The 17,458-nt window shown below is 39.4% G+C and overlaps 3 protein-coding genes and 1 long non-coding RNA gene across 11 annotated transcripts; 1 reads left to right on the plus strand and 3 right to left on the minus strand.

The window, feature by feature from the left end:
• Window positions 1-2,224: 2,224 nt before the first annotated feature.
• LOC124343967 (histone-lysine N-methyltransferase, H3 lysine-79 specific-like) lies at window positions 2,225-10,313 on the minus strand. Of its 2 annotated transcripts, none has more exons than XM_046797357.1 (20): window positions 9,907-10,313; window positions 9,715-9,755; window positions 9,305-9,373; window positions 9,170-9,233; window positions 8,855-8,995; window positions 8,578-8,763; window positions 8,332-8,506; window positions 8,177-8,269; window positions 7,998-8,104; window positions 7,882-7,938; window positions 7,559-7,814; window positions 7,172-7,500; window positions 6,958-7,107; window positions 6,741-6,899; window positions 6,598-6,684; window positions 5,591-6,517; window positions 3,387-5,433; window positions 3,097-3,312; window positions 2,849-3,022; window positions 2,225-2,781 (listed from the first exon to the last, which is right to left on the minus strand). In XM_046797357.1, exons 1-20 carry the CDS (start codon window positions 9,994-9,996, stop codon window positions 2,756-2,758), a joined length of 5,394 nt encoding a protein of 1,797 aa, XP_046653313.1. In that variant the 5' UTR covers window positions 9,997-10,313; the 3' UTR covers window positions 2,225-2,755. The 2 variants fall into 2 exon arrangements, with proteins under 2 accessions (XP_046653313.1, XP_046653312.1); XM_046797356.1 differs by having other exon boundaries at window positions 7,172-7,512.
• Window positions 10,314-10,481: 168 nt separating this feature from the next.
• On the minus strand, window positions 10,482-16,178 carry LOC124341699. 6 transcript variants are annotated; one of them, XM_046794638.1, is made up of 8 exons: window positions 13,860-13,997; window positions 13,173-13,462; window positions 12,711-13,102; window positions 12,418-12,459; window positions 12,235-12,347; window positions 12,014-12,176; window positions 11,631-11,943; window positions 10,482-11,577 (listed from the first exon to the last, which is right to left on the minus strand). In XM_046794638.1, the coding sequence occupies exons 4-8, from the start codon at window positions 12,419-12,421 to the stop codon at window positions 11,433-11,435; spliced, it is 738 nt and encodes a 245-aa protein (XP_046650594.1). In that variant the 5' UTR covers window positions 12,422-12,459; window positions 12,711-13,102; window positions 13,173-13,462; window positions 13,860-13,997; the 3' UTR covers window positions 10,482-11,432. The 6 variants fall into 6 exon arrangements, with proteins under 6 accessions (XP_046650594.1, XP_046650593.1, XP_046650592.1 ...); XM_046794637.1 differs by having other exon boundaries at window positions 12,592-13,102; XM_046794636.1 differs by having other exon boundaries at window positions 12,539-13,102.
• Window positions 13,298-15,738, plus strand: LOC124341698. Of its 2 annotated transcripts, XM_046794632.1 has the most exons (4): window positions 13,298-13,382; window positions 13,442-13,627; window positions 13,795-15,273; window positions 15,365-15,738. In XM_046794632.1, the coding sequence occupies exons 2-4, from the start codon at window positions 13,487-13,489 to the stop codon at window positions 15,614-15,616; spliced, it is 1,872 nt and encodes a 623-aa protein (XP_046650588.1). In that variant the 5' UTR covers window positions 13,298-13,382; window positions 13,442-13,486; the 3' UTR covers window positions 15,617-15,738. The 2 variants fall into 2 exon arrangements, with proteins under 2 accessions (XP_046650588.1, XP_046650587.1); XM_046794631.1 differs by having other exon boundaries at window positions 13,382-13,627.
• A 28-nt stretch (window positions 16,179-16,206) lies between the features above and the next one.
• On the minus strand, window positions 16,207-17,345 carry LOC124341701. Its single transcript, XR_006918570.1, has 3 exons — window positions 16,839-17,345; window positions 16,560-16,672; window positions 16,207-16,354 (listed from the first exon to the last, which is right to left on the minus strand). It is a non-coding gene; the product is annotated as an uncharacterized LOC124341701 (long non-coding RNA).
• Between the last annotated feature and the right edge of the window lie 113 nt (window positions 17,346-17,458).

Raw genomic sequence — 17,458 nt, forward strand, 5'->3', positions numbered from 1 at the left:
CCTACAAAAATTCAAAATGACAGATTGCAACCCAAGCAGTGTCCCAGCCGACCCTGGATCTCGCCTATCAGTGATTGATTGCCCTCTACGCCGCGGCGTAACACCTCTCTCCTCAACTCCATACCGTTCAGCCATCGGAGGGCTAATGTACGCAGCAAAGATGACACGGCCCGATATCCTTTTCGCCGTTACCGCCGCCTCCCGCTATAACCAAGATCCCGGAAACGCTCACTGGTCAGCGGTGAAACGGATTCTTTCCTATCTAGCCGGCACAATCACTCACGGACTTTGTTTCAGCAAGACGGATTCAGCGGATCTTCTCGTCGCTTACTCTGACTCCGACTTCGCCGGCTGCCCGGACACCAGGAGGTCAACTTCCGGGCTAATTTTCACCTTTAACGGAGGACCCGTCTCCTGGACAAGCAACTTACAGAAACCTATCGCCAATTCCACTGCAGAAGCCGAATATTACGCTGCAGGACATGCTTCTAGAGAGATTGCCTGGTTAAGAAGCCTACTGAAAGAAATAGGTTTCGAACAACTCGCACCTACACCTCTTTTGTGCGACAACAAGAGCGCGTTGCTCATGGTACAAAATCCCGTCTTCCATGATCGCACAAAACACATCGATATAAAGTACCACTACGTTCGTCAGCAGTATCAAGCCAAAGTCATCGAGCTACTATCCGTTCGTTCCGAAGATGAACTGGCCGACTTTCTAACGAAGCCCTTAAAGCCTCAACAGCTCCGATTGAATCGCTCCCGCATCGGCGTAGTTCCAGTACCACAAGATTAGAACGACATCAACAGAACATACAGATCACGAAATTTTTTTTTAAATCATTATTATTTTTTTTTAATGTCATGATGCTGTATCGGATTAAGGGGAAGTATGTTTTTGGTTTGAGGGGAAGTGTTAGAATTCAAACATCAAAACCATGTCTACGCATCCCGATCGTCTTTTGTTTTCCCATCTCCCCTTGACGACACAAACGTCATCTGTTCGTTTCTAGCGTCGTCATCGACCCTGCATCCTTTTCTCTGTGTGTCTCACATCAAGAAACGTTTCTTATATTTTCTCTCTCTCTCCCCGTCTTATGTTGGAAGCCTTTCGTCTCGTTTTACTCTCCCTCATATTTTCTCATCTTGGATATTATTCCAATCCGTAAGTTCAATTCTTTATCTATATGTATGCTAATGTACTCAAGTAGTGTTTGACATTACTACTATTGTAATCAGGTCATATTGTATTCGAGCAACAAGAGTATCTTGCCCTCGCTGTATCGAGACGGCACAAAGAGACCCTCTGAACAACAAGAGACGGTATGTTCAATACAATAATTATATTGCCCTTATTGAAGGCTAATCCCTTGTACGTGTTAACTATATTCAACACATTTCCTTCCCCTTAAATGTTTTTTTTTAACCACGTGTTTTGTGACAGGGAACTGGTGGGTAACACCTAAATAACACAGAGAATTACGATTGGGAAAAAAATTTACTTACGTTAAACCCAGCGTGAACGGACTCTCTTGTGGAATGCTTGTTTCAATCAAACATTTCAATTACTCAAAATTTATATCCGTAAAACAGAATACTAAAATCAGCCTAACACTCTGTGCTGTGAATTCTACCGAAGAACCAAATCTACAACAGTGAACAGTAAAAGTAAATAAACAGTAAACAGTAACAGCCGAAGCAGAAGCCGTAGCCGAACTTTGTGAACGTTTGGAAGCAGTGATGCCAAATTGCCAATATTATTTATTTATTATTTTTTTATATGAAAAAAATGTAACTGTCTAACTGACTTGATTAATTCCTATTACCGGATGACTAGCTGCTATTACTTATTAAATAGAAGAAGTATATGTGGCGTTTCCGGGTAAAAGTTTACTGGACTACTTCGGCGTAAATTTTTTTTTTTAAATTTGAACGGCAAGTCAGTAAGTCACAATTCACAAAACAGTGACTTCATGTTCGGAAGGAATCAAGCCTGAAATCCTTTTGTAAATTAACATCAAAGAAACGGCAATAGAACCAAACGTAATATTTGGTCCGTAACAGTTTTGTGTATTCAACCTTATCGGTATGCATCTTCTGCACCCCTCGGCAGCACTTCATTATTATTCAACAGTTGAAAAAGCCATTTGAAATGATTCATGAAAACAAAGAATGAATTGGTCTTGAATAAATTATTATCGATTGTTCAATTTCGAAAAAGAAACAAGGGAAATCAGTTTATTAAGAATTGTGGGTAACTGTCGAGAAAGATAAGGGCCCATAAAACCCAAGTTGACTCGTTCGACAGCTTTTACAGAATCGAAATCATTAGTGCGAATTATATGGCCTGAGGATAGTTAAGACGAGCTTACGTGCGCCTTTAATTCATCGATGTAGAAATTAAATAGAGAGTACGGGGAGGAAGAGAGACAAATTGCCAAGAAAGAAATCATGCAATTTTTTGCATGGAACACATAAACACATGAACGGCGCCTAGAGGTAACCAAAATTGCGCATAAACAATAAAATTAATTGTTCAAAATAAACGGTTCTCATCTTTTAGTAAGGCTTTGAATCCACGTTTTGTTAGCCTTCCAACTATGAACCAATTCGATTATTCAAACGGCAGACGGGCAGTGATGAGCACTATGCTTTAACGATAATAACTCTGAGCAATCGGAACACAAATGGTACGTTGTTAAGTGGATAGGAGAAGGAAAGTCATTAGTTAAGCCCTCTTAGGGCAGAATGGCGCTCACTGGTGCATATATGGAAGACGGCCTAGTGATTTCAAAATAAATAAATAATAGGATAGGCAAAATCACATAAATCTTTAAAGACTAGGTACCTGAATCGTGAGCTGAAGATCCAGGTTGATGTGTACCTGATGTTTGGGTAGGAGCTCCTCGAGTGCGATACGGAGCTGTCCCATATGGATTTGATGAATCGTGGAACTGAGAAGGGATTGATACTGACCCCGAAGACCCAGAACGGGAATAATTGGAGGTACTAGTATATTCAGCTAATAATTACAAAAAAACAAAACAATTGCCATTAAAAGAAACTACATTGAAATGTTTGTGATTATTTAATTACCTGTTGAATTTCCTCGTGATTGTTGTAGATAATGAGGTGGGTGACCTGAATAAGCAATAGGTTGGTTTTGATGGTTGTAGTACTGGCTCACGGGATTCCCACTGCTGGCATTGCTAAAAACCGGTGACCCACTATGAGGCATACTTCCCGTATTGGCGAACGGCTGAGACGTAGTAACGAAGCTGTGTTGCTGTGGGTAATAACCGGGTCTTGGAACTGCCAAGAAAGATAATAAATTTTGTTATGATACATCAGTTTAATCTTGCAGGTATAGCAAAATTTTAACTAACCTGTCAAGTAGTTTGATTCACCATAGGAATGAGGTCCACCCTGACTACTGGTTTGTTGAAACTGTCGTGAATATGATTGAGAATTTATATCAGAAGATGGCAGATCATAAGTCGAAGAAGAATACGGAATATTCATCGTAACAGACGGAAGAGGAGCATGAGGTTGCGGAAGTAGCGGAAGTTTTGTCGAAGCTGGATGGGGAAGTGGAGCTCCAGTATTCAAATTTGAAAAACCACGTGGTGGATTGCTACTGGTTGGATGCTGATGCTGAGTAGATGAGGAGTCAGCCTTGATTTCCAAGCCCGTCCTCAGAAAAGCGCTAGAATCCGTTTGACTCAGTTGGGCAGCTGCCGGAGTTGCCTGCGTGCTCCAGTCCGCATGTTTCCTTTTAGAATATTGCTTTTGCGATGGATACTCATCGGTTACAGGATTAGAAGGAGGATTTTTTAGTGTAGTTGTGACTTGATGGGATGTAGGGTGTCCAAGGTAAGTGTCCAATCCGAGGCTGGAATCCGGTTTCACATCTACTGGTGGCTGGTGATATTTCTCATCTCTTCGTGGTTCAGCATCGCCACTTTGCCAGTCCATTTGGCTTTGCACCATTCGTTTTTTGAAGTGGTGATGTCCTTCGTTATTATACTCGTGTAGTCTTTCATCTGTCATTTCCTCTTCCATTTTAACTGTACCATTGACAGACGCCTCGTTTACAACAACCGAGTCAGTCTGCAGTGTTGTCAATTGACAGTTGGGTGCTTCGTTATTGGATCGTTCTTCTTTAAATTCTTCTTCTTGGCTTTTAATACTTCTAACCTTTTCAACCGATTCAGTTGCCGAATTGCTTTCTTCTTTTCTCTCTTGTTTCATTTTGGGTAATTTCGTTTCTTTGGAACTCCTTGGCTCCCGATCACGATGCTTTTCTCGATGCCTATCTCGTTCTCTGCCTTTATCACGGTGTTTGTGCTTTTCAGCACGCTCATCCGATCTCTTTTCATTACTTTCTTTTTTGTCTTTCTCTTTTTCTCTTTCTCTCACCTTGTCCTTGTCTTTGTCCTTTTCTTTGTCTTTCTCCTTTTCTCTTTCTTTATCCACAACGCTGACCTCTGCCTTTTTCTTCTCGTGGTTGTGACTGTGTTTACTACTGCTGCTATGCTTGCGATGTTCCTTATCCCTGTCTTTGTCTTTCTCGCGATCTTTTTCACGACTAGACTTACTCCGACTGCTTTTGTCACGATCTCTAGATTTGTCCCGTTTCTTTTCAGATGTTTTCGATTCCTTCTGTTTGTCTTTTCTCGAAGAATGACTCGATTTCGAGTCAGATTTTCTGTCGGGTGTTCTTTCGTTGCTCGTGGACTCATTCGGCGTCATTCCTATAGGTTCCTTACCACGAGGAGATGAGAACGGTTCGGTGCGCGGAGAACAACTTTCCGTACTTCTTCGGCGCTTGTCCATTTCAGTAGAAGCAAAAGTAAAGATTCTGTCGAATCGGCTGTCAAATTTGTCTTGCCACTTCTGAGTGTGCGTTTCCCCCGCTTGTTTCTTCTCTCGTGATATGTCGGGATTCAAGTCGACACTAAGGCGTTTCCTTTTGTTCGGTGATTCATCTACACCACTACCAACTGTCTGATCCTTTTGTTCTGCAGTGGAAGAGGAAGAACCCACAGGCTCCTGCATATCTTCAGCAGGAGTTCTTAAGCAGTCGCGAAGCGAAGCCGCCAATCCTTCCTCAACGCATTCCGATGATGGGGTGGTGACAGTTGGAAGAAGTGAAACGACATGAACATGATTTGCGTGGTTTGAACTGGTCGTCGTCGTTGTATGGCAGTCCGTACTATTCGGACGGGATATCGGGGAGTACATTTGTCTCCCGATATTTGCTTGATTAACGGGAATTGCCAAATTATTCACTGAAGCTGATTCCAAACTTCGCTCGATTTCACCTGTCACTAGATCTCCAACGCTCCGAATATAGTTTAAGTCGGTTGGTTTGCCCTGTTGATAATGAGGAGGGTATGACCTTTCTTGGGATAAATGCCGACGAAGAGCCAGCTGAAAATCAACAAAATCAACAAAAATTATACTAGTAAAATTATTGACTGTGCCCTATTTTAAGATCTATATTAATTTCTAGTATCGACTGTAGTTTAAAAATTTAAACTAATGGTCGTTTTCTATTACGTTGTAGTGTTAAGTAAGAGAAACATACCTTAGCTGGAGAGAATTGTGTATAATCGGGTTGTTGCGTTGTTTGTTGATGGTGGGTTGTTAGTGATGACTTGGGGGGAGCCCGTGCAAAAAGTCCTTCGCGTTCCGGCTCCGCAAACTTGGGAGCGGTATACTGTTTGAACTGAGAGGACGCAAATGACGAGTCATGTGTGGATGGGCTTGCAGTAGCAGGATTTGTCTTATCATTCAATACGCTAGTGATGAGATTCTTTAAACGATCCTCAAAGTCATAACCACGTGGAGTGCTGTCGGTTTGTGAAATTGCTTTATTGCTGGTCGGGTGCTGAGGTTGTGGCGGAGGAGATGTAGGTGTTTGTGATTGAGCTATTGTTGTGGTCGGCATTTTAGTAACACTGGACGGTCGAGATATCCTATTTGAATTCCGGTTCTTTTCTGAAGACTGAGATTTCCTCTCAACAACTGCGTTCTGTCCTCGAGATGTCAATTCAGTACCATACTTGCCAGCTTCAATTTGCCTGCCCGTCTCAAGTATTTTCTTCGCTAGAATCTCTGGATTCTTTTCCTCAATCTTGCCTATTTCCGGTATATCAGGCCATTCTTGATTCCGGCGAATGTTTCCTGCAGAGTTAGGCTTACGTGGTTGTGGCTGGACGGGCGGCGCGGGCTTGGTTGTTGGAGATGGCTGGACTTGTGCTACTGTGACGGGAATAGTAAAGCCGTTCAGTGGTGCAACTGAAGTGGAGGAACTAGTCTGATGTGACGAGCTTGACGTGGGAACAGCCGATCGTGAGAGAAATGCAGGTGCTAGAGAAGTAGTACGTTCCAAAGTTGTTACTTCTGTCGTTAACTTGTTAACTTGGCAGCTTAGCATCTTGCGCTGATGCAACGCAATTGAGATCTCTTTTAGAATAGATTCTTGATTCAGGGTAGACATGTCGCTGACATCCTGTGTTTTAATTCGAAAAAAAAAATATACATATATATAGCCCCTGTAAAAATAAATTGCGTACCGATATCACAACTTACCCCATTCAACCGACTCAACTTTCTTCCACGGTTTATTATTTCTTGTTGCTGTCGTAGCTCAATCTCATTTTGCATCAAATACGAAACCTAAAAAATAAATTGTGAAACCGACTGTCGTATAACAAAAGAATATAAACAATTACCTGATTTTGGAGATCAGTGCTTTGAGCTCGTAATTCTTTATGGCGCATGGCTATTTCATTAGCTTTATTTAAAATGTCAGCAGGATTTTCAAATTCTATTCCCAGTTCAGCAAATCTCGAGCGCAATAAAGCTACACTGTCGTCTATCAACTTTTGTACCTAAAGAAAAGAGTTATTTATACAAAAAAAAATCTTGCTTCACAAGAAACAATTATACTTGTTTGTCTAATTGGGCTGCCTGTGAGTTCAGCGCATTTTTTCGTTCACGCTCAAATTCTATTTCTCGAAGTATAGCTTTTCGGTGTTCCGGATCCTTGAACTGGGATAATGCCGCCATCATTTGATTACGAACAGTGTCCAAATAAGCCTTTATTATAGGAAAAACTGAATTCAATACTGTTATCATAAAATACAAAGTTGAAAAAAAGTACTTGAAGTGCACGTGGAACATTTGTTGCGTCATTTGCAACGATAGGTTGGTTAGGCGGGATTTCCTCATGAACAGGAATAGCACCTGGCAAAATGTTCCAGGGGAGTTGTTGATCAATGCACCCAGGAGCAGGCGGGAGCTTTTGACCCTGAGGAGAAGTTGTGCTGAGCAGTGTTTGAGTGTGAAGCAGGTCCAAACCCGTTATTTGTATCTTTCTCTTGTTACGTGGACCTCCTCCTCTTTTACCAACTCGGCCACGAGGTTTGCGGCCGGGACCGCCTTTAGCTGCGATGCCGGTTTTTCCTGGCTTCTTTTTCACGATTTTTTTTGCTACATAACCAACTAAATGAGCTTTATTCTCTACTTGTTTTTCTAGGGAATTTCTTACCTTCATCTGCTTCACTCTGACTGTCATGGTTGCTATTGTTGCTACTCTTACACCAGTCTTGCCATGCTCTTCGCGTCGTAGGGCCACCAGTCGAATTCACGCCACTTTCCATCATTGGCATATTGAGACCTTCTTCCTCAACGAGGGGTGGCTGTGATTGTGTTACTGAATCATTCGATGACGTATCGCTCTGCAACAATCGGTTGATATCCTTTTTGTTACGGCTAACCACTACCGCTGTATTGTTTTCTTCTTCCTGGAAATTCAAGATGCGAAAGTTGGTTAAAGCCAACATCTTAAAAGTTTAGTTGTATCACGTTTACCTTGATTTTTGGTTTTTTCACCTGCTGATGATTTAGCTGATTAAAATAGCGCTCCAACTGAATTGCACAAAAAATTTAAAAGAGATTCAAAATTAAAACAAAAAACCTATTATTACTTTAGTTCGATCAATAATGTGGAGATAGTATGATACAGGTTTCCCAGTCCAAGAAACCGAACCACGTAGAGGGGATAACTCTGAGACGTGAATAATTGTGCCTATATCTATAGAGTGAACAAAAGAGTTGAACAGTTAGATGGTTGTTAATCAAAGCTTGATTCGATTCTTAGATTTACCACTCAGATTACGATCAGTTATCCTAAAGTTTAGTGGACAAAATGCTTTGGATGAGACGATACGCGCACCATCTCTGAGATCAGCAAATCGTTCTGTAAAATAAAGAAGTATGTCAGCTTGAACTTGTATACATGGCTTCATGAGAAGTACTGACCTTTGAGCTGATGGTCAAGGTTGGGACCGAAAGCAAAGTTGTTGACGAAAATTATATTGGCCGAGTTAACCTTCTCGGTATGACGCTGGTCCAGAAAGTCTCCTTTGATCAACTGGTATTCTCCATAGCGCTTTCCCCACCACCGCATCAGCCGTTTAAAGTGGAAATCCATATTCTGTATAGCACCATAAAAATAAATTGATCCAGTTTTTTTGGGAAAGGAATGTTGTAAAAGTTAATTGTTACCTCGGCGTAGCGATTGGGCCATTCAGACCTCTCCACACCCCAGGCCATTTTACAAGGGGTGGAAGCAGCCACTTGTAGAACTACCTGACCAACCCCTGAACCAAGGTCAATAAAAGTGTCCTCCTCTGTCACATTTACGTGATCGATCATTTGGCAGACTAAATCGTATGACGTCTCCCCGTACACCTTAAAAAAAAGTAAGAAATATTTTATTATTTTACTTTTTTAAAAACATTGGAAAATATTCCATAAAATTTAAATTGGGAAAGGTTAATACCTCAGGTGAAAATGGTTCATACTGATTGAGTTTATCGGGATCTGTTACGGCTTGATTGTACACTTGTTGGAGGATGTGACGCAACAAGCCTCTCGAAGGACGACGATTTAGCCGATCCATAGGGCGCCCCGCTTCTTTCTCCTGGTTCAAAAAGTTCCATAAAAATACAAATTTAATATTAAAACAAATTACACCCTTCCACTGAAATAATTCAACGGCTTTATCCTTTCTTGTAAAATTTTTTTAATTTTGCCGGAACAGGGACATTTGGATATGTAGTAAATTCTCATAAATTCTAATTAACGGAGGACTTACCAATTGAAGAATGGTGTCGATAGCTCGATTATATTTGTCTACCAAGTTTTTCATACTTTCATAACTGAAAAAAAAAAAAATATATATATATATAAATACACTTTTTAAAAAATCAAATGTGTCTATTCAACACACCTTTTTGTATCATAACCGCTGAGAATGTTGCTTTCAGTCGCCATCTCGGGGAAATCCTCGCCAACCCATCTGTATTGTTTGATTGAATGATAAAATAAGCACTCAATTAACACTATTTTCAGAATTTAAGGACAGCAGTAGCTATTAAGAGAAATCACTTATAATATAACTTTCTGTAAAATACTCAAAAATTACAACAAAAAAAAATAGTAACTTAATTAACTTATCATCAATCACATTATACTGCAATAATTCTACAACATTTTTTATAATAATATCTACATAAAATAATTTATGATGAAAATCACACCAAATTTTCACAACTGAAACTAAAAAAATTAATTTGAAAATTATTAAATATTACAACAGAATGTCAAGGAACTGTAATAATGATAATAAACAGTATTTACCGTATGGTTTCCACCAACTCTATGGCCCCATCTATTCTGTCCTATAAACAAATATTAAAGTTCAATACGATTTGCAAGAGTCGAGATGTCAACATAAGCCACCAGGAAAATTGTCTGGTGTTGTTTGCAAATGTGTTTTTTTCCAGAATCGAACAAAATAAAAAGTAACTGCAGAATACAATCAAAACTTACTGCTCCCCGTCCAGAAGTTAATGGCCACTTGTAAACATTAGGCTCTGTACCAGCAGGGCTATGTAATCTTAACTCCAATGCCATGACCATAATGTAACACTTCAGTTAAGCAGGCGAATATTGTAAACAATTGAGGTAAGCAGGATCGAAAACACACGCTTAGACGTTTGTATAAATAAAAATCCTCAAGGGCAGATTTGATTTTTGAAAATTTACGCCAATTATAAGATCCTAAACCTAATAGAGGATCTCAAAATGCATCCAAAATGCTGGCTGAGATACTTTTCTCATTTATCTCAACATTTTCGATCAAAACAAGTCTCACAGCAAAATCAAAGCACACTCAAAGGAATTACAGTAAGCGTTACAACAGGCCGCGCCATCTTCGGTTTGGATGGAGTAGCGAGACAAGTACCCTACAGCGTTGCCTCTCAGTCTCGACATTGACCCTCAAGAGGGAATGACCGAACAGAGAACGTAATTTATTCCGTCAAAGAGAAAATCACTGAACTTTAGAATGCTTTGTTAAGCTCCCATACTTTTCACACGCTGATATTTACAAATACAAAAATAACTTTTCAATTGCAAATGGTGTAATATGACATGAATCAGTTGTTTAATACTATTTTGGAATGAGAATTGTATGGTTTTTATTTGTATTCATCTCATAGTCGTCAACATATTAAATTTTGCTCATATTTACGTTTACGTTCATGGAAACATGATAATTATCATCCTTGAGATAAGATTATTTTACTCATTTTGTATTTTTTTTTTTTTGCTATAAGATTGTTCCGCCATAATAAGAAAACTGCAACCTTCCTCTTTGTTATTGTCGTCAACGGGAAAGAACATGCCATTTCTTGTTTTGGTTGCCTTCAATCCATGAATGACGTGCCCAAAAACGGAAAGAGCCCTTTTGCCCGGTCGATGACTCTAGCTGGAAAAGCTATCTCTAGCTGGAATCTTATTTTTCCCCTTCTTGTATTGGGAAACAAAGGTGAGAGTCGGTCAGCCACGCCTTTTTCCTTATGTGCCGGCTTTCATCTCACGGTTGGTCTCGGCAGGGATTCAGACGTCACCTTGTGACAGGAGCTCGTACGAATGTTTCGCCCTATAGACCTACTAGGGGTCTCTAGTAGACTCTGCTAGTCTGTTGATTAGAGTTCAAAATGAAGTATTTTCAAGAATTCTCTTAGAATTATATGATTAGACATTTTGATATATTTGTAAAGTAGTTAGGTTGTTTAATGAATTCCTCCATGCCAGTAAATTTTTACTGTTTAATTAAAATTTGTTGCTTTAGTCTCAGCAATGTCAAGTAATTGAATTCAAAAGAGGTGAATGCAATTCTAATCATTCTTAGTAATGAACCGATTCCCGACCGAACTACATTATTTACACGTTAATACTTTTCGTCTAATTAATTCTGATGAGTGCGATTGGTATGTACACAGTAGGCCTATACGTACGTATTATCGAAACAGTTAGGCGTTATTGGAGCAATCATAATTAGTTTGGGTCGATCAAGAGGTAATTTTTTGTGGATTCTGTAGGGTGCTGCTGAGAAGACCAGACATGGGGACCACCAAAAAGGCCGGATGAAATTCTGTTAAATCTTGACTTTGATTTGGCATTGACCCAGGTCCTAAATTTACTGATCTGCATCGCCTGTCACAAATTGTTTAGTTTCCGACTAATAAAACTGCTATAACGGAAGTTACCTTTTCTTAATGTAGTTTGAGCCTTGCATAAGTACGGCAGTAGTGAATGCTAATCCTGCGAGTCCTCCGATGGCCACCGCAAGCCAAAAACAAAAAAGGTTTAAAAATCCAAGAGTGACTTCTTCTTCCTCGTCCATAAGTAAGCTATCGACAGCGAGAGAATGATCTTTTTCTTCTTCTATCTCAATAGCAATTGAATTGTTAACTGATCCTGTTGTTGATTGAGCAATTTCATCTTCATCCATAGAAAATATACTTGATAATGTTGGCACAGGCTCTGATGTAGTTGTCAATCTTGAAGGCAATATCGGGGCTAAATTATTTTTACCCAAATAAAATGTTAGAATGAGAAAAGGTATGAAAAAGCATTAACTCTTACGTACCTTTTGAAATGAATATGTTTGTCAACTGGTTTTTGGTTCTTCTGCGGCATCCTTCTTCATCTGAACCGTCTAGACAATTTTTCCTACCGTCGCAACGTAACGATGCGCGAATTGAAGTTGTATTGTCAGCACAATTAAACTTTCGATAGTAACACAGCGTCCACTTAATTTTGAATAATTCAGCATGAAATGATATCGCATTACTATAATTCCATTTTTACCTTCTCGTCCGATCCGTCCTCACAATCCATTCGGCCGTCGCACAGATACGTCGAAGGAATACACTGACTCAAATCGGAGCAGACGGACAAACCAGCTGTGCAATTAAGTTGACCTTTTCAAAGAAAACATTTAAAAAATGCTTATTAGATAAAATAAGATATTTTTTTCCGATTTTGTATTACTCATGAATTCGTCATCACTAAGAAATGAACCGTGGGAAAAACCTAAGAATCCGAAGGAAATAATGGCAATTAGTTTGAAAGGATAGGTCTTGTTCGTTATTGGCATTTTGCTAAATTGGACCTTCAATTTTCAAGCAAGTCTAATATTCCACAAAACAGGCACTAGCATTATACTCAGAAGTAAAGCTGTAACTAGCAATCCCAATCTATGAGTTGCCTGCTGCCAGAAAATGTAGATTTCATGCGGGAATCGATACGAGCATCCTGCTAAAATTTTTTGATGAAATCCTCACATCCGTTTGATATGCATTTTATCCATGAACTCCAGTCAAATTTGAACTGTTGCCTGTTAATATTAAACAAGATTTAATTTTTAAAACGGTTAGATTTGAAGTAAAATGGTTGGTTTTCCTCTGTTATCTCATGTTACTTTGGCTCATTGAAGTTTATATGCTATTGACATAAATACGACTATGAACAAAAAAGGAGATTTTTTAAAGCGTAGCTTGTTGTTCAAATAAAAAATACACGGCACACATCTCGTAATTCTCACGACTGGTGGCCGTGATAAGATTTTGAACTTTGTTTTATATCTTGCGACACACTTCAGTCGATCGAGTTTCCAAACTTTACGTGATGTAATCTAACATTCACTATACAAGCGAAGCGAATGCATGACGTGGTCCTAAATCGCAGAATCATCAAATGAAAACGATACATTTGAAGGGTACTTAAATCGAAATAGTTTAACTCACAATATCTGTTGTAGCCATTACTGGAACGTTCGTGAAACAGCTTAAGGTCGACAAACAAATTGTCAATCTTTATATTGAGATATACCAGTTTACCTACTTTCAAGGTAAAGCACGTAAAACCATCGTGTCATCCGATAAACCGTTGCATTGGTCAGTTGAGGCAATCACCGCGGGATCGAGCTTATCTCCCATTTCTCTCTATAGGGAATGGTGAGTTGCTGTTTTTCACCAACGGCGTGAGCACTACTACTTTTCTTTTCTTGTTTCAGGTCGAATGTTCTGTCGCAAAACTGCAGAGCAACAAATAATACGACATGGAATTTTTTGAATTCTCTAGTGATGCGCTTTACCCTTCACTTAATAACAACGATTTAATCATGCAGCCATTGGTAACCACGAATTCTTTAAGTGCACAACCAACAGAGGAGATTCAAACTGAAACGAATTTGAATTATGTAAGTTAATTACATGACATATTTAACTGTTTGAAACAACCTCAAAAAGTTCAAATTTTTATTTTTTATCATCGTGTAACCAGCTTAATTATAATATTTTGTTAACAAAACGAAATGGGAATTAATTTCTATCAAAAATTAAAAGAAACATTAATATTTTCTGTTAGAATTCTACCGAGTTTGTTATGGAGAATATTGCACGTACGCAACAAACAGTACCCCACCCAGTTACCTCAGCAGTGACGTCATCCAATTTGAACGATTGGGTATCATCCAATTCGGACAGTGTGAGCGGCTCAGTTTACAATGTACAAGGAATGACGGAAACGTCCACGAACTATTCTCCGTCATACCTACGATATGGTATGCGTCAGCAATCTCAATTTCCAGAAAATGTGACGACTGCAACGACATACAGCCCTGTCACGCAAGAGATCAGACCGGTAGCTGTTTGGGCACAGCAGTATCCTGAATCCCAATCAATCTCGAGAAATACCAATATCCGATTGGCTCGAAGTCGACAGCAAAATCCTTACTTTCGAGGAGTGCCAACTTCGACATTACATCGTGCAAGGCCACTAGCAGAGAGCACTGCGATTTCTAGACATCAACAACAAACTACTGTCAACAACCCAGCAAACACTTTGGCATCCAATTCAGGTCAAACGTTGTTGCCCCAAACTCAGCAGCATCAAGAGAACTTTGCAATCGTCAGCAGTATACCAGAAAATCAAGTGATAAGAGCTCAGCAGCAATCGGGACAAGAGACACAAGTTACGACACCAAACCGTTCAGTGGAAGTAGCGATGATGGGAGATGGTAATGTGTCACCGAATTTGGCGAACGTCACCATGCAACAGCAACCACAGGTCCAGACTGAGTCCGGGAGTTCTTTAATACCTGAAACTTCTGGAATGGATGGTCTAGATAGATCCACACTGCCTGTTCAGCAAGTTCTCCGTCAACTTGTAGAGACAATCAAGTCACCAAACTGCACGGCTGAACAACAGTATCAAGCAGTACGAATCCTGCGTAGTGATCCTAGACTGATGGCAGCTTTTCTACAGATGAGACAGCGATCGGCATCTAGTCATGGCAACACGTCCAATATTTCTAATATGACGACAAATCAATATCAACAATCGGGAGCGGCTTACATGACTACGCCAAATATGACAGAACATATGAAATTCCCGTGGATGATGACTGGAGGCTCTGTGAGGGTTACGTCGTCGGCAGTTCCTCATTATAATTCCTATGCCGTTGGAGCAATGCAAAATCAAGACAATAGCCAACAGCCCAACATCAGCAGCCAGGGCGAAATGACTTCCTCCAGTAATTTTGCTGGATATCCAACCCATACGGAAACGGGAAGATTGGACACCTCATCTTGGAATAATAATCAACCATCCAGTTCTTCTTCGACCTATTTGCCTCTCGAGATCAGTAGTGCAGGACAAGATGTCATCAACAAAGGAGGTTTATCCGGAATGGCCAATTCTGCAACTGAACCAGGAGTAACGGCCATTTTTCAATTAGCCGCCGCTCGGCAATTGATTGTGCAGGCTTCTGCATCTGCAGCCGCCGCTGGAGCAAAGAGTTTGAGCAAGACGCTAAACGACCGAACTCTAAGCCTCGATCGTGTGGTAAAAAAGCTATTGGACTGATTTGAATATAATTTTATAAATATGCATCCGGGAAATTTTCAACTTATCTTATCCTTGTTGTTATTCACAGATGAGTGCCCATTGCCCTTCGTTTCTACATAGCGGACGTACGCAAATGAAAGCTCTGTTGTCTCTAACGTCTTCTTCGAATTCCCAGTTATCGGCTCCCCGTATTCCGACGTGCTCAATTTGCCTCGATAAACTGGTGTCGACCATACTACTTCCCTGTGGTCATTTCTTCTGCGAGACTTGTGCTCCAAAAATCGAAAAATGTGGACTTTGCAGAGAGTTGATCACAAATAAACATCGAGTCTACTTCTAGAAAAATTTAATGATTTTAAATCTTATTAGTTCATCAATCAAAATTCAAAACAAAATTGTTGTAGTTATAGGCCCACCAGCCTCACGTTGCTTGATATGATTACAATAAACAAAATTATTTTATATGATTACCCTATACAACGAGGAGGTGACGGTGTAGCGGCAAGTCCCTCTTGGTAAAAAAAAAATATCAGATTGTTGTACTTTGCTTGACGTGTTTATAGTTCAAATATTTTCGAAAGTTAACGGTTTACCCACAGACAAAGTTGTGAGGTACCAAAAACAAAACGAATCTGATCAGCTGTCATTTAACAAATGAGATTTTTAGTGAATCCAAACTGAGAAAAAACAAAAACGGAGGGAGAAAACAGTTGCAGTCTACTAGTCAACCTAGCTCAGGAATAAACGTACACCGTGACTACGTATAATAATTTTTTAATTTATAGATAAATCTAATGAAATATATAAACAAAATTGCGATGATAATAATCAACGCCATCAAAAATTGTCAAAAGGAAGAAGAGATCAATTTTGTCAAACCTTTATGTCTGGGAAATACAGCCAGGCATCTAGAGTTGCTCCATCCATCCGCTGAAGAGTTGAATGACACCAGACGGGATAGGGTAAAGGGGGTCCTCGTGAACGTGAATACACCCACATTCACATGGACGAAAGAGAGATCCGTTACTCGGTTGACAATGCATTTGATTGCATTCCAATGCAATGGGATGCTTTTTATCTAAAAAGAAAATAGCAAATGGGTTAAGAAAAAATGTTGAGAGAAACAACGAGTCAGGAAAAGTTGAAAATCAGACACTGGGTAAACACTAATTGTTAATAAATGGGAGAATTTAAGGTTTACATGAAATACACTATACATGATGCAGGTATTGCCACATTGAAATATCACAGCTAGGTCAATGAAAGTATAAAGGAAATCATACCCAAGCGATGATCTTGAGATTGTTGCTGGTGACAGGTTAACAGTTAACACCTATATACACAAGAAAAACTTGCATATTGTGTGGTTTTATGATGGCTGGCTCTGGCTTCAAATCTAAAAAAAAGAAAAGGTTACATTACAAACAAACTGCCACACATACAACGGGGAATGCATGATAATAAATGCTTGCCAGGAACTAACATTTCACATTTGTTTTACAGAGTTAACAATTATGTACAAGTTCCCAAAATCATTGTATCTGTTTTCTTTGTTTATTTACCTGAGAAACAGCATGGAGTGGAGAGCATGGTCATGGAGAATCACAACTGCCATATTTTTTTTGTTCTGCTATTTCTTATGCAGCCACTTCAAAGGCTACACTTTTCCAAGCCAGTCTTATCTTCTCAGATTTCTATTTTTAAAAATATCTGATCCTTCATCTCCTTTAGCTTTACTAAACGAAATGCAGACGACTTAAATATTCTAATTAACCACGCTTTGTAGAGATATCGATATTAAAAAATCTGCCCTACCCACCTGACACCAACTCCCCGCCAAAATCAAAGAAAATCAACCCCTTCCCTAAAACCAAACCGAAAAAACCCATGAAGAAAGCAGTTTGATCGCCAGCGCTCAATATCCATGGAAATATTTGGATTATTTTCATATCAAATTATTTAGTGTTTGCGGAAAACAGACCTTTCTACTTCTAATATTTTAAATTTTTAAAAAGAAAGTTATTAGCGCGCCAACTGGACGACGATTCACATTCGTTTTACAATCATCATCAAATTTCTAAAAATGAGGTCTAATGTTTTAACTATAATTTTTTATTTAATCATTGTATCATTAATTTTACATTGTAAATGCAAGAAACAATTTATTTTTCAATCAGTTATA

This window comes from Daphnia pulicaria, chromosome 6, assembly GCF_021234035.1.
Source record: "Daphnia pulicaria isolate SC F1-1A chromosome 6, SC_F0-13Bv2, whole genome shotgun sequence".
Classification (NCBI taxonomy): Eukaryota; Metazoa; Arthropoda; class Branchiopoda; order Diplostraca; family Daphniidae; genus Daphnia; species Daphnia pulicaria.